This window comes from Aotus nancymaae, unplaced genomic scaffold (genome assembly GCF_030222135.1).
Source record: "Aotus nancymaae isolate 86718 unplaced genomic scaffold, 86718_ANA_hifiasm-v0.15.2.pri h1tg000011l, whole genome shotgun sequence".
In the NCBI taxonomy this organism is placed as follows: domain Eukaryota; kingdom Metazoa; phylum Chordata; class Mammalia; order Primates; family Aotidae; genus Aotus; species Aotus nancymaae.
Window position 1 is genome coordinate 75,006,033 of NW_026988422.1, and position 13,031 is coordinate 75,019,063.

General features: G+C 37.2%; 1 protein-coding gene across 3 annotated transcripts in view; it reads right to left on the reverse strand.

The window, feature by feature from the left end:
* Window positions 1-13,031, reverse strand: part of CATSPERB (cation channel sperm associated auxiliary subunit beta) — a 191,023-nt gene that overhangs the window by 84,217 nt on the left and 93,775 nt on the right. For all 3 annotated transcript variants that reach the window (XM_064375157.1, XM_064375158.1, XM_064375159.1), the window contains exons 15-16: window positions 11,295-11,453; window positions 147-291 (exon numbers count right to left, since the gene is read on the reverse strand). In XM_064375157.1, the coding sequence (XP_064231227.1) occupies window positions 147-291; window positions 11,295-11,453 (304 nt within the window). The remainder of the gene's footprint in view (window positions 1-146; window positions 292-11,294; window positions 11,454-13,031) is intronic.

The following is a 13,031-nucleotide window of genomic DNA, read 5'->3' on the forward strand; positions in this document are numbered from 1 at the left end:
GATCCTACTTCTGTAGATCCTACAAATCCATCACCCCTAATAGTTTTGAGACCTTAGGATCAGTTGATTAATAAGGCACAGTTTTCATATATCTTCTAATCCTGGGCCACATGTAATGCTTACATCGATGAAAGCAAATTCCTTACCTGCCTTGGTTGAGTAAACCTTTCCACGTTTAGAAACAAAAGTAATATCTGATGTATAAAAACTATGAAAAGTCTTGCTTATGACATCATCATGAAAGTCAGCTATTAATTCAAAAGTGTTGCCGCCATCGACTGAGAGCCATATCTATAGGAATAAAGAGATAATATCTCACTAAAGAGCTGCTATGCAACAGCTGGCAATTACCTTTCAGTCTACATGAGAATAGCCATGAGGCATGATCTTTCCCATATGCCCACATTCATCACACACACACACACACACGGTTTACCTACTTGTTCTACCTTCTATTTCCATCCTGGAGTGTGTATGAAAGTATCTGTGGCAGAGTTTCAGGTCTACACAATATGCATAGTGATTGTATAAAAGAACAAAGTTATTCCTATGATCTTCCAAATAATTCCCTTGTTCAAAAAAGAATGGAGTGCTGAATGCATTTGGATCAGGGGAGGGGTTTACCTTATATCGACATACAACTTCAGGTTCTAGGTGTCTGGCAAATATATATGCAGACATATTTTGCATGGAACAGCCCCTTGTCATTTACAAGGGATGTGTCTTGGGACATTCATAGATCCTCAAATCATTAATCCCACTATATAGTTATATTAGTTTATTATTATAGCATCTTAGTTTCTCTATCTCCTCATCTTTAGGTAAGAGTTGTTTGAGGATAAAACGTATCGATCATGTATTAATAATTCCCACTTGCTACCTCTTTTAATGAACATTTCTGTTGTTTGGATTTTTATAAAAGTAATTTTAGTAACAAGTTATACAAGGAAATAGGCTTTTCTCACATTTCCAACTTTATAAATATGGCTGAAGTGTCTTAGACCACCATTCAAATAATTCTCCTTTCACTCCTCATCTGATATAATCAATCCTAGTCTCCTCTATCCCTTCCCAGAGGCAACTAGTTAGTCAGTTTGAAAATTCTATATATTTACATTCATATGTATGTATATACCAATAGAATATGTACAGTACTGATTTCATTTTTATGGTGGGGAGGAGAGAAAGGCTTTTAGACTTGGACAGGAAGTACCCTTGCCCTGAACTGCTTGCTTAGTGGGCCTGAATATTACAAACACACACAGGAAACATATTGAATAACACATAGGTGCTTCTATTACTCAGGATGCAGCACTCATTGCTTGCATAACATAATCCATGACTCATGATTTATATGGTATGTGGACCTCAATTTTCACTCTTGCTTTGGGCCCTGCAAATATTACTGGTGAGCAGGGATGTAGTTAGAGTGTGTAAGGAAGGGCACTTTGAACGGTCGTTCGAACTTGTATCATACTGTACCTGTTGTTCTATAAGTTACATTTGTCACTCAGTAATGTATCTCAGATCATTTGTTAGCTCATGTGGATCACCACATTCTTCTATGCTGCCCTATAATTTCCAACTTACGGATATACCATCCTTGAGATATACTACTTTTCTAGTAATTAACATTTAAAAGTTGTACCCAAATTTTCACTTTTGTGAACAATGCAGTGAACATTCATGTATCTGCCTATTTGTACTAATGTTACAGTGTTATCTTTAAAGAAAATACTGAAAAATTGAGTTGCTGAGTCAGCAGTGGCACAATTTGGGCTCACCGCAACTTCTGCCTTCCCTGCTTAAGCGATCCTCTTACCTTAGCCTCCCAATTAGCTGGGACTACAGGCGTATGCCACCATGCCCAGCTAATTTCTGTAATTTTTTGTAGAGATGGGGTTTTGCCATGTTGCCCAGGCTTGTCTTAAACTCCTGGGCTCAAGCAGTCTTCCTGCCTTGACCTCCCAAAGTGCTGATATCACAGGCATGAACCACTGCATCTAACCACATTTCTAAAATTTTGATAGAGACTACCCAAGTGCTGTTCAATTTTGCTGAACCAGATTATGGTCCCACCAGTAGTGTATGAGAAAATCTATTTCCCTAAATCTCACCAATATTTGATGTGACCAAAAATCTACTTTTAAGTTCTATTTATGACCCAAATGTAAAATGACATCTCATTACATTTTTCCCTAAATATTTTAAATTGTTTAACTATACATGGCTCATTTGTATTTTCCTTGTTATTTAATAACATAATGAACATGTGTGCACTGAAAATCTATGAATCAGCATATTGCTAGTAATTTACATCTTCCTGTTTCTCCCCATTCCTATCCCTCTGCCTTCCCTGTTACATATACAATATCCTAAATTTTGCATTTTTTCATTCCCTTGGTATTTAAAATTTTTTTAGCACATGTTTAAGTAACATATTGCCTAATTTTACTTATTTTTGCTCCTTGTAAAAAGGGCTATCACACCATAGATTGTCTTCTATAACTTACTTCCCCTCAACGTTATTTACTTAAATTCATATGTGTTGTATATAGCTCAATTCATTTGGTTTTTCATTTCTATATAATAGTTCATTAGGTGAATAAGATGTAATTTACTTATTCATTTTCCTATTCATAGACATCTGGATTACTTTTAGTAATTTAATGTTATTACTAGCAGTGCCCCTGATGAACATTTTTCTTTAATTGTACTTTAAGTTCTGGGGTACATGTGCAGAACATGCAGGTTTGTTACATAGGTATACACATGCCATAGTGGTTGGCTGCATCCATCACCCTGTCATCTACATTAGGTATTTCTCCTAATGTTATCCCTCCCCTAGCCCTCCAGCCCCTGACAGTTCCTGATGTGTGATGTTCCCCTCCCTGTGCCCATGTGTTCTCATTGTTCAACTCCCACTTATGAGTGAGAACATACAGTGTTTGGTTTTCTGTTCTTGTGTTAGTTTGCTGAGAATGATGGTTTCCAGCTTCATCCATGTCCCTGCAAAGGACATGAACTCATCCTTTTTATGGCTGCAGAGTATTTCATGGTGTATATGTGCCATATTTTCTTTATTCAGTCTATCATTGATGGGCATTTGGGTTGGTTCTAAGTCTTTGCTATTGTAAACAGTGCTTCAATGAACATACATGTACATGTGTCTTTATAATAGAACAATTTATACTCCTTTGGGTATACACCCAGTAATGGGATTGCTGGGTCAAATGGTATTTCTAGTTCTAGATCCTTGAGGAATCGCCACACTATCTTCCACAATGGCTGAACCAATTTACACTCCCACCAACAGTGTAAAAGTGTTCCTGTTTCTCCACATCCTCTCCAGCATCTGTTGTCTCCTGACATTTTAATGATGGCCATTCTAACTGGCATGAAATGGTATCTCAATGTGGTTTTGATTGCATTTCTCTAATGACCAGTGATGATGAGCTTTTTTAAACACGTTTGTTGGCTGCATAAATGTCTTATTTTGAGAAGTGTCTGTTCATATCCTTTGCCCACTTTTTGATAGGGTTGTTTGGTTTTTTTCTGTAAATTTGTTTAAGTTCTGAGTAGATTCTGGATATTAGCCCTTTGTCAGATGGGTAGCCTGCAAAAATTTTCTCCCATTCTGTAGGTTGCCTTTTCACTCTGATGATAGTTTCTTTTGCTGTGCAGAAGCTCTTAAGCTCTTTAGTTTAATTAGATCCCATTTGTCTATTCTGGCTTTTGTTGCTATTGCTTTTGGTATTTTAGTCATGAAGTCTTTGCCCATGCCTATATCCGAAATGGTATTGCCTAGGTTTTCTTCTAAGGTTTTTATGGTTTTAGGTCTTACATTTAAATCTTTAATCCATCTTGAGTTAATTTTGAATAAGGTGTAAGGAAGGGATCCAGTTTCAGCTTTCTCTGTATGGCTAGCCAGTTTTCCCAACACCATTCATTAAATAGGGAATCCTTTTCCTATTGCTTGTTTTTGTCAGATTTTTTGAAGATCAGATGGTTGTAGGTGTGTGGCATTATTTCTGAGGCCTCTGTTCTGTTCCATTGGTCTATGTATCTATTTTGGCACCAGCACCATGCTGTTTTGGTTACTGTAGCCTTGTAGTATAGTTTGAAGTCAAGTAGTGTGATGCCTCCAGCTTTGTTCTTTTGCTTAGAATTGTCTTGACTATGTGGGCTCTTTTTTGGTTCCATATGAAATTTAAGGTGGGTTTTTCCAATACCCATAATGAATATTTAAAAATATTTCCTGATATATGTGTTTCTCTTGCTGAAAAGTGCAATTGGTGGGTCACAGGATATGCAAATATTCACATTTACAAGATAATAATAGCAATGGCAAATTGCTTTCCAGAATAGTTGTAATAATTTACTTTCCCATCAGCAATATGCAAGAAATCCTGTTGATCCACACTTTATTCAACATTTTGTATAATCAGAATTAATTTTCTCAATTAAGTAGCTGAAAATGATAATCATCTTTCATTCCTGATTTGTATTTCCCTGATTGTTTGTGAACTCCCTCATCTCTTCACATATTCATTCCACTTGTGTTTCCTTTTCTGTGATATGCCTATTTGTGTGTTTTCTCCTTTTTGCTATTAGGTTGTCTTTTTCATATTGCTTTTCAGAAATTCTTTATATATTCTTACTTCTATAATTCTTTCTTAATTAAATGTGTTGCAAATATCATCTCCCAGTTTGCAGATTGTTATTTTTCACTTCTTAGGATATCCTTCATGGAAAAGTCTCTTCTTCTTCTTCTCCTTCTTCCTTCTTTCTCCTTCCTCCTCCCTCCTCCACCTTTTTCTCCCCTTCTGCTTCCCCTTTCTCCTTTTTTTTTTTTTTTTTTTTTTTAAGGGAGGATGCAGAGAACTTTCTTTAGGTAAAAAGTGAAGTTAGGAGACTCTGTGATCTGATTTGGGGTCCTAACCAAATGAGAAACCTGACCACTAAATGGCTGATTTACAAGTGAGCTTTGGCACATATCACCAGTATAACTTAGAATCAGTCTCGATTTTCCTTATTATTTTTCATTTTGAATGTTTGACTTGACCCAAATTATAAGTCATTGCCAAATTACTTTGCTTTGTCTTGATTGTGTTATTACATATGGATGATGCTCAAAATTATTAAAAATTAATTTAGATGTTTTCAATTTTGTGAAGAGATGGCAGATATTTTCTAGGTCATAATACAAAAGTGATTTGTGATCTATTGGTTATCTTATAATTTTGTTTTTTAAAATTGAGGTAAAAAACCCATATCATAAACTTTTTCATGTTATCCATTTTTAAGCATACAGTTCAGTAGTGTTAAATATAATTCAATATTTATATTGTAGTGGAAGAGTTTTTCCCACACATGGATAGTCTCCCCCATTACCATGATTCCCAACCAGAGTGGTGCTTTTGTTACAACTAATGAACCTACATTGATACATCATTATCACTGAGAGTCCATAGTTTACATTAGGGACCATTCTTGGTCTTGTATATCCTATGGACTTAGACAAATATATAATGGCATGTATCCACCATTATAGTATCATAGAGAAGAGTTTCACTGCCCTAAAGTCCTCTGTTCTCTGCCTATTCATCCTCTCTTCCCTCTAATCCCTGGCAACCACTGATCTTTTTGGTGTCTTCATAGCTTGGCCTTTTCCAGAATGTCATATACTGGAATCATAAATTTTGTAGCCTTTTCAGATTAGTTTCTTTTTCTTAGTAATATGCATTTAAGTTTCTTCCATGTCTTTTGCATTGCTTGATAACTCATTTCTGCTTCACACTGAATAATAATCCATCTTCTGGATATACCAAGTTTATGTATCCATTCTCCTCATGAATGACATCTTGGTTGCTGTACATATTTTTTTAGATTTATATCTAAGTATTTCATTTTGGGGGGTGATAATGTAAAGGGTTTGTGTTTTTATTTCAAATTCCATATGTTCATTGCTAGCATATAGGACAGTAATTGTTTTTTATTTTTGTATTAACCTTGTATCCTGCAATCCTGCTATAAATGCTTACTAGTTCAGACTGTTTTTTTGGTCAATTCTTTCCAATTTTCTACATAGTCATATCATCTTTCTTTTTCTTCCAAATCTATATTTTTTATTTGCTTTTTTGAGGGGTCTTATTGCATTAGCTAGGACTTCCAGTATAACGTTCAAAATCCTTGCCTTGTTCCTGATCTTAGTGGAAAAGCTTCAAGTTTCTCACCATTTAGTATGATGCTATCTGAAGATTTGGGGTAAATATTCTTTACTAAGTTGAGGAAATTCCCCTTCATTCCTAGGTTACCGAGAGAGTTTTTGTCAGGAATAAACAATGGATTTTGTCAAATGCTTTTTCTGCACTATTTATATAATTATGTCATTTTTCTCATTTAGCTTATTGATGTGGAAGATTACATTAATCAATTTTCAAATGTTGAACCAGCTTTGCATACCTGAGACAAATCCCATTTAATTATGGCATATAACTCTTTTTATACATTGTTGGATTTGACTTGCTAATATTTTGTTGAGCATTTTTTGCATCTGCATCTGTGTTTATGAGGTATACTGGTTTATAGTTTTATTTTTTGCAATGCTGTTGTTTGGTTTTGGAGTTAGGGTGATGTTGGCTTCAAGGAGTGAGTTAGGAAGCATTCCCTTTGCATCTATCTTGTGTAAGAGATTATAGATAACTGTTCTGTTTTCTTTTAAAATATTTTCTAGAATTCACAAGTGAATCCACCTGGGTCTAGTGCTTTCTGTTTTAGAAGGTTATTATTTATTGTTTTGATTTATTTAATAGAAATACACCTATTCAGATTATCTATTTCTTCTTGTGTGAATTTTGGCAGATTGTGTCTTTTAAGAAATTTGATAATGTAGGTTATCAAATTTGTGAGCACTGAGTTGTTCATAGTATTCCTTTATTATTCTTTTAATGTCCATGGGATATTTCCTCTTTTATTTCTGATATAAGTTGTTTTTATCCTCTTTTCTGTTTTTTCCTATTTAGCCTGGCTAGAGGCTTACTGATTTTATTAATACTTTCAAATAACTGTTTTTCAGTTTTGCTGATTTTCTTTGTTGATTTCTCATTTCCAATTTCATTAATTTCTGCTCTAGTTTTTGTCATTTATTTTTTTTCTTCTTCCCTTGGATTTAGCTTTCTGTAATTTCCTAAAGAGGAAGCTTAGGTGATTGATTTTAGATATTTTTTCTTTCTTAATATATGCATTCAATTCTATAAATTTCCCTATAAACAATGTTTTCATTGTATCCCACCAATTTTGACATTTTTTTAAAAATTAATTTTGTGAGCACACAGTAGGTGTATATATTTATGGGGTACATGAGATACTTTGGTGCAAGCTGCTGAGATTTACTTGGGTTGGCTGGCAAAATATTAGGGAAATATTAAGGCAAATTGTAAATTAGAGTCTCAAACCTTTTGGAAGGCCAAAAGGTTTTATCGGGGCAGGCCAAAGGCAGCAGGTCCATTATGTTAGGGAAAAGATAGGGATGATAAGAGGCTTTCCCAGTTAAAGTCTGTTTACCCCACATCCCTTTGTCTCTACTCTGTTTACTCATGTAAACTTTGTGCTGGATGGTCCTTTCAGGGGGAGGTCAAAAAGGAATTACCTGTTAATGGTGTTTGCTCTGGGCCCCTGGAACCTAAAGCTTTTATCATTCGTAAAACCACTCTTTTAACCATGTTAACTATCCACAAGCATGTTGACTTAGAACCTCTGTTATAAAATATTTACCGAAAAAATGTGTGGTGTACAGGGGGTCTTGGTCGATTGGCTGCAGTTGCTCTCAGAAGGCAGCCAACGACCATCCCTAGCCTACCTGAATCACTGAACCAGGTGTGAGAGTGCAAAATAATAATGGCAACAATATTTTGATATATATATCTATTTATCCATGTGTGCTTAAGTATATGTGAAATGAATGACAACAACGATAAAAGGGAGGGGAGGGAGTAATCAGGATTATTTTGTTATTACAAGGTACTCACTATCCATGAAGTGGTATGGTATTACTTGATAGTGGACATGGATTAATCATAAATATATGTTGCAAAACTAATACAACCTCTAAAAATTTTGTAAGTAAAATGAATATGCTAATAAAGGAGAGAAATGAAGTTATATAAAATGCTTAGTTAAAACCACAGAAGGCAAAAAAAGAATGGAAGAAAAAAGACAAAGAAAGAGAACAAATAGAACATGATAACAAATATGGTAGATATTAATCTCACTATATCAATAATCATTTTCTGCATCAGTGGTCTAATGACACAGAGATCGTTAGAGTGGATTAAAAACCAGTCCTAATTATATGCTGTCTACAAGAAACCCACTTAACATATAAAGACACACACAGATCAGTAAATGGATGGAGAAAGATATACCAAGTTAACACTAATGGAAAAAAAAATCAGGAATTGTTTTATTAATTTCAGACAGAGCAGACTTCAGACCAAGGAAAGTTATTGGGGTAAAGGGACATTACATAATGATAAAAAGGCCAATCTCCAAGAAGACATAACAGTCTTTAAGTGTATGTGCTTAACACTAGAGTGTTAAATACATGCAGCAAAAACTGACAGCACTGCAAGGAGAAATACATGAATTCACTATTCAGCATCCCTATGAGAACATCACTTAGATTTTGTTTTACAGACCTATTGGCCTACAAAATACACAACATGATTCTCATTATATTTATGTTCTCATTTAACTGGGCCATTTGGGAGCTTGTTTAGAGGTTCTAGCAGGGTTGTGCAGCTACTCATATACCCTTGACTGAAGACTGGTTCTCCTCCGTAGGGGTTGGTTGTCCTCTTCAATCGAGCGCACAGTTTTGGGAGGGATGCACATGGAGCAGTGAGGGAGGAAGGGGACACTTGCCTAGCCAGCCAGATTAGCCGAATCAACCCTGGCGATCAATGGGGTAACACATGTCACAGCCAGATCGCCCTCACATCCAACTGGGCCATTTCGTAAGCTCTATTAGATTTATATCAGTTTGAGCTATTGTTCATCTGTTTCCCCAAGCACTGTTCCAATTCCTTGGCCTTTCTAAATTTTTGTTCAACTGTTAGTTCTGCTTGTTAGCTTCATTTTAGAGGACACCATATAAGCCCTTTATCTTTAATTCTATTTATTTTCCACAATGAAAACACACATAAATGAACTTTTTGTGTGTGTATAATGGGGTCTCACTCTGTCACCCAGGTTGGAGTGCAATGGCACAATTTTGGCTCACTGCAACTTCTACCTCCCAGGTTCAAGGGATCCTCCCACCTCAGCCTCCTGAGTAGCTGGGACTGCAGGCACGTGCCACCACACCTGGATAATTTTTTGTATTTTTTGGTGGAGACAGGTTTTGCCATGTTGCTCAGGTAGATCTCGAACTCTTGAGCTCAGGCGATCCACTCACCTTGGCATCCCAAAGTGCTGGGATTACAGGTGTGAGCCACTGCACTCAGCCTGAATTTTTAAGGTGTATAAAATACTGGCAAAATTTCTGAGCTACACACATTTTAACCATTAAGTTCAAGTACAATAACTCCTTACATCACTGTTAGTTTCCAATCCATGGGCCCTAGGAATTCTAGAACAAAAGATAACAAAGCAACCACTTTTTCAAAAAATGACAGAAAATGTGTAAATAAAGTGATAGGATTCTACACAGTTGGAGAAATACAGAGAAAAAAAACACAAAAGGGAGACTGGGGGAAATGCATGCCCAATAACTCTATTTAGATGATCACCTGTCATATATGTGGAGAAATCTGGACACCACAGAATGCAAACTGTGTTCCTCTTATAAAGAGAACAAACGTTGAAGAGCCAAAGAAGAAATTAGAGGTTTTAAACTGATATTGGCTGGGCACAGTGGCTCATGCCTGTAATCCCAGCACTTTGGGAGGCTGAGGCGGGTGGATCACTTGAGGTCAGGAGTTTGAGACCAGCCTGGCCTACCCTGTGAAACTCCATCTCTACTAAAAATACAAAAATTAGCTGGGCGTGGTGGCAGGTACCTGTAATCCCAGCTTCTTGGGAGGCTGAGGCAGGAGAATTACTTGAACCCGGGAGATGGAGGTTGCAGTGAGTCAAAATGGTGCCAGTGCACTCCAGCCTGGGTGACAGAATGAGACTCCGTATCAAAACGAAACAACAATAAGAAAAACTGATATGGTTAGGCTTTGTGTCCCTACCAAGATCTCATCTTGGATTATAATCCCCATAATCCCCAGGTGCTGAGTAAGGAACAAAGTGGAGGTGATTGGATCATGGGAGAGGATACCCCCCATGCTGTTCTTGTGATAGTGAGTGAGTTCTCATGAGATTTAATGGTTTTTATAAGAGGCTGTTTCCCCTTCACTCTTCCACTCTTCTCTCTCCTGTTGCCCTATGAATAGGTGCCTTCTGCCATGATTATAAGTTTTCCGAGGCATTCCCAGCCATGCAGAACTGTGAGTCAAACCTATTTTCTTTATAAATTACCCAGTCTTAGGCAGTTCTTTATAGCAGTGTGAGAACAGACTAACACATAAACATTTAGCGTGAAAACTAAAATACGAAGAGAGTTTTAAGAAGACCTAGAAACAGGGTATCATCTTTACAAATCTCTAAATTTTGCACATAATATAGATGTTTGAGAAACTAAATTAGTTCCTTCTTTGGAAGTCATTGCAGCACTTTCTTAGGTCCAAAGTTTGCTTAATGTTTCATATCTGTGGCCCTTACTTTTAAACTGTCCAATGCTCCATAGATGGTATAACTACCCCTTTACCAAGCTTTCAGGTTACTGATACAGAACTAATTGACTGAAGGAGCAGCCAGAGGGTGGAAAATGCTATCAGAGGAACTTAAAAAACAACAGAGCCAGAAAGTCAAGCTCAGACAAAGTCAAACAGAAAAAGGCAAACATTAAATGCTGGAAACACCAGTTAGAAATACAGTTTTAATGGGTTAGTTGCAAAATCTAAGTCATTCAGAGCTGGAAATACATGTATAGTGATTGGCAACATTCAATGTAACTCTGATGTACTCATGGCTCATTTTCATCAGCCAATGAACTACCTGAAAGGTAAAAACTGATAATAGACACCAAGCTTACTATACAATAAATAGTCAATAAATATTGTCTTCCCTCCCACTGCCACCTCTAGGTCATCAGAGAAGCTCCGTTCTTAATGTACAGTCATGCAGCATAGAGTAGGTGGATGATTTGACCCTAACCCAGACTGTGAAGTTCCCTGTGTACGTACCTGATTGCCGTAAGCATACAAAAAGTGGCTTCGGGGATGAAACACCATTCCAACGGGGGAAGAGAATGATGAAGGAAACCGAAAAATTGGAAATTTTGGTTGTAAACTTGGTTCATCATTTTTCAGGATGCTCACAGAGGCAGTGACAGTTTTTTGGGCCTAGGTAAGCAAATGATGAGTAAGTCATAAGAATTCGGCCATTATTATTAGTCTGTGTTACAATTTTTAGAGTTTCTCATTACTTGGATTTTGATTAAGAGAGAGATACACCCATTAACACAACATAGAACTAAAAGGATTAGCAATAATTATTATCTCTTGACTCCATCACTCTGGCCCCTGCCACACACCCATCTTATAGTTGTTGAAAATGAAGTTTAGGAGATTAAATAATTTGTGCAAAGTTCTATAATTAACAACGAAGAGAGGTTTATTATAGAATCACTGCTGAACTTGGCAGACAGACTCCAATGCCCATGCTTATAACTATCATGCCAAAAGGGTGGATGCCTAAGCCACACTCCAGTTCTATTCAACCACGATTTTAAAGGGGATCAGAATATGATACATCAGGCCAGGCGTAGTCTTCAGCTTAAAATTATCTTTATATAAAAGTGGCTTGTAATCTCAGCACTTTGGGAGGCCTATGCGAGAGGATTGCTTGAGCCTAGGAATTTGAGACCAGCCTGGTCAACAAAGTGAGACCTAACTGTATATAAAAAAATTAAAAATTAGCCAGGCATGATGACATGCACCTGTAGTCCCAGCTACACATCAGGCTGAGGCAGAGGATCACTTGAGCCAGGAGTTAGTCTGTGGTGAGCTATGATCACACCACTGCACTCCAACCTGAGTGACAGAGTGAGACCCTGTCTCAAAAGCAAAAAAAAAAAAAAAAAAAGAGATATGACACCTCAAAATATGCCACTTTTGGCTAGGCATGGTGGCTTACACCTGTAATCTCAGCACTTTGGGAGGCTGAAGTGGGTGGATCACTTGAGACCAGGAGTTCAAGACCAGCCTGGGCAACATGGCAAAACCCTGTCTCTACTAAAAATACAAAAATTAGCCAGTGTGGTAGCACACACCTGTAATCCCAGCTACCTGGGAGGCTGAGGCAGGAGAATTTCTTGAACCTGGGAGGCAGAGGTTACAGTGAGCTGAGATCATCCCACTGCACTCCAGCCTGGGTAATATAGTGAGACCCTGTCTCAAAATTTAAAAAATGCCATTCTTACATAAAGATAAATTTAAGCTGAAGACTGTGGACGTTCAACAGATGCAGGGAAGAAACCTTGGAGCTTCTTGTGTCTCACAAAAAGCAGGAACTTCTGGGAAATGAGGCTGACAGAAATTCCTCTTTGTGGCAAATCTACTCCCAGAAGAAAGAATGCAAATAAAACTTGTCCCAAATTCCTTCTCCAGAGGAGTTTTATAGCCCTGAAGGAGAAGGAAAGACCACTCATACTACAGATCTATACCTACATTTACAAACATTATCAAAAACATTCATATCTCCTGGCCAGGTGCTGTGGCTTATGCCTATAATCCTAGCACTTTGGGAGGCCAATGCAGGTGGATCACTGGAGGTCAGGATTTCAAGACCAGCCTGGCCAACATGACAAAATCCCATCTCTACTAAAAAATATGAAAATTAGCCAAGTGTGGTAGCATAATCCTATAATCTCAGCTACTTGGGAGGCTGCAGCAGGAGAGGTTGAGCCTGGGAGGCAGAGG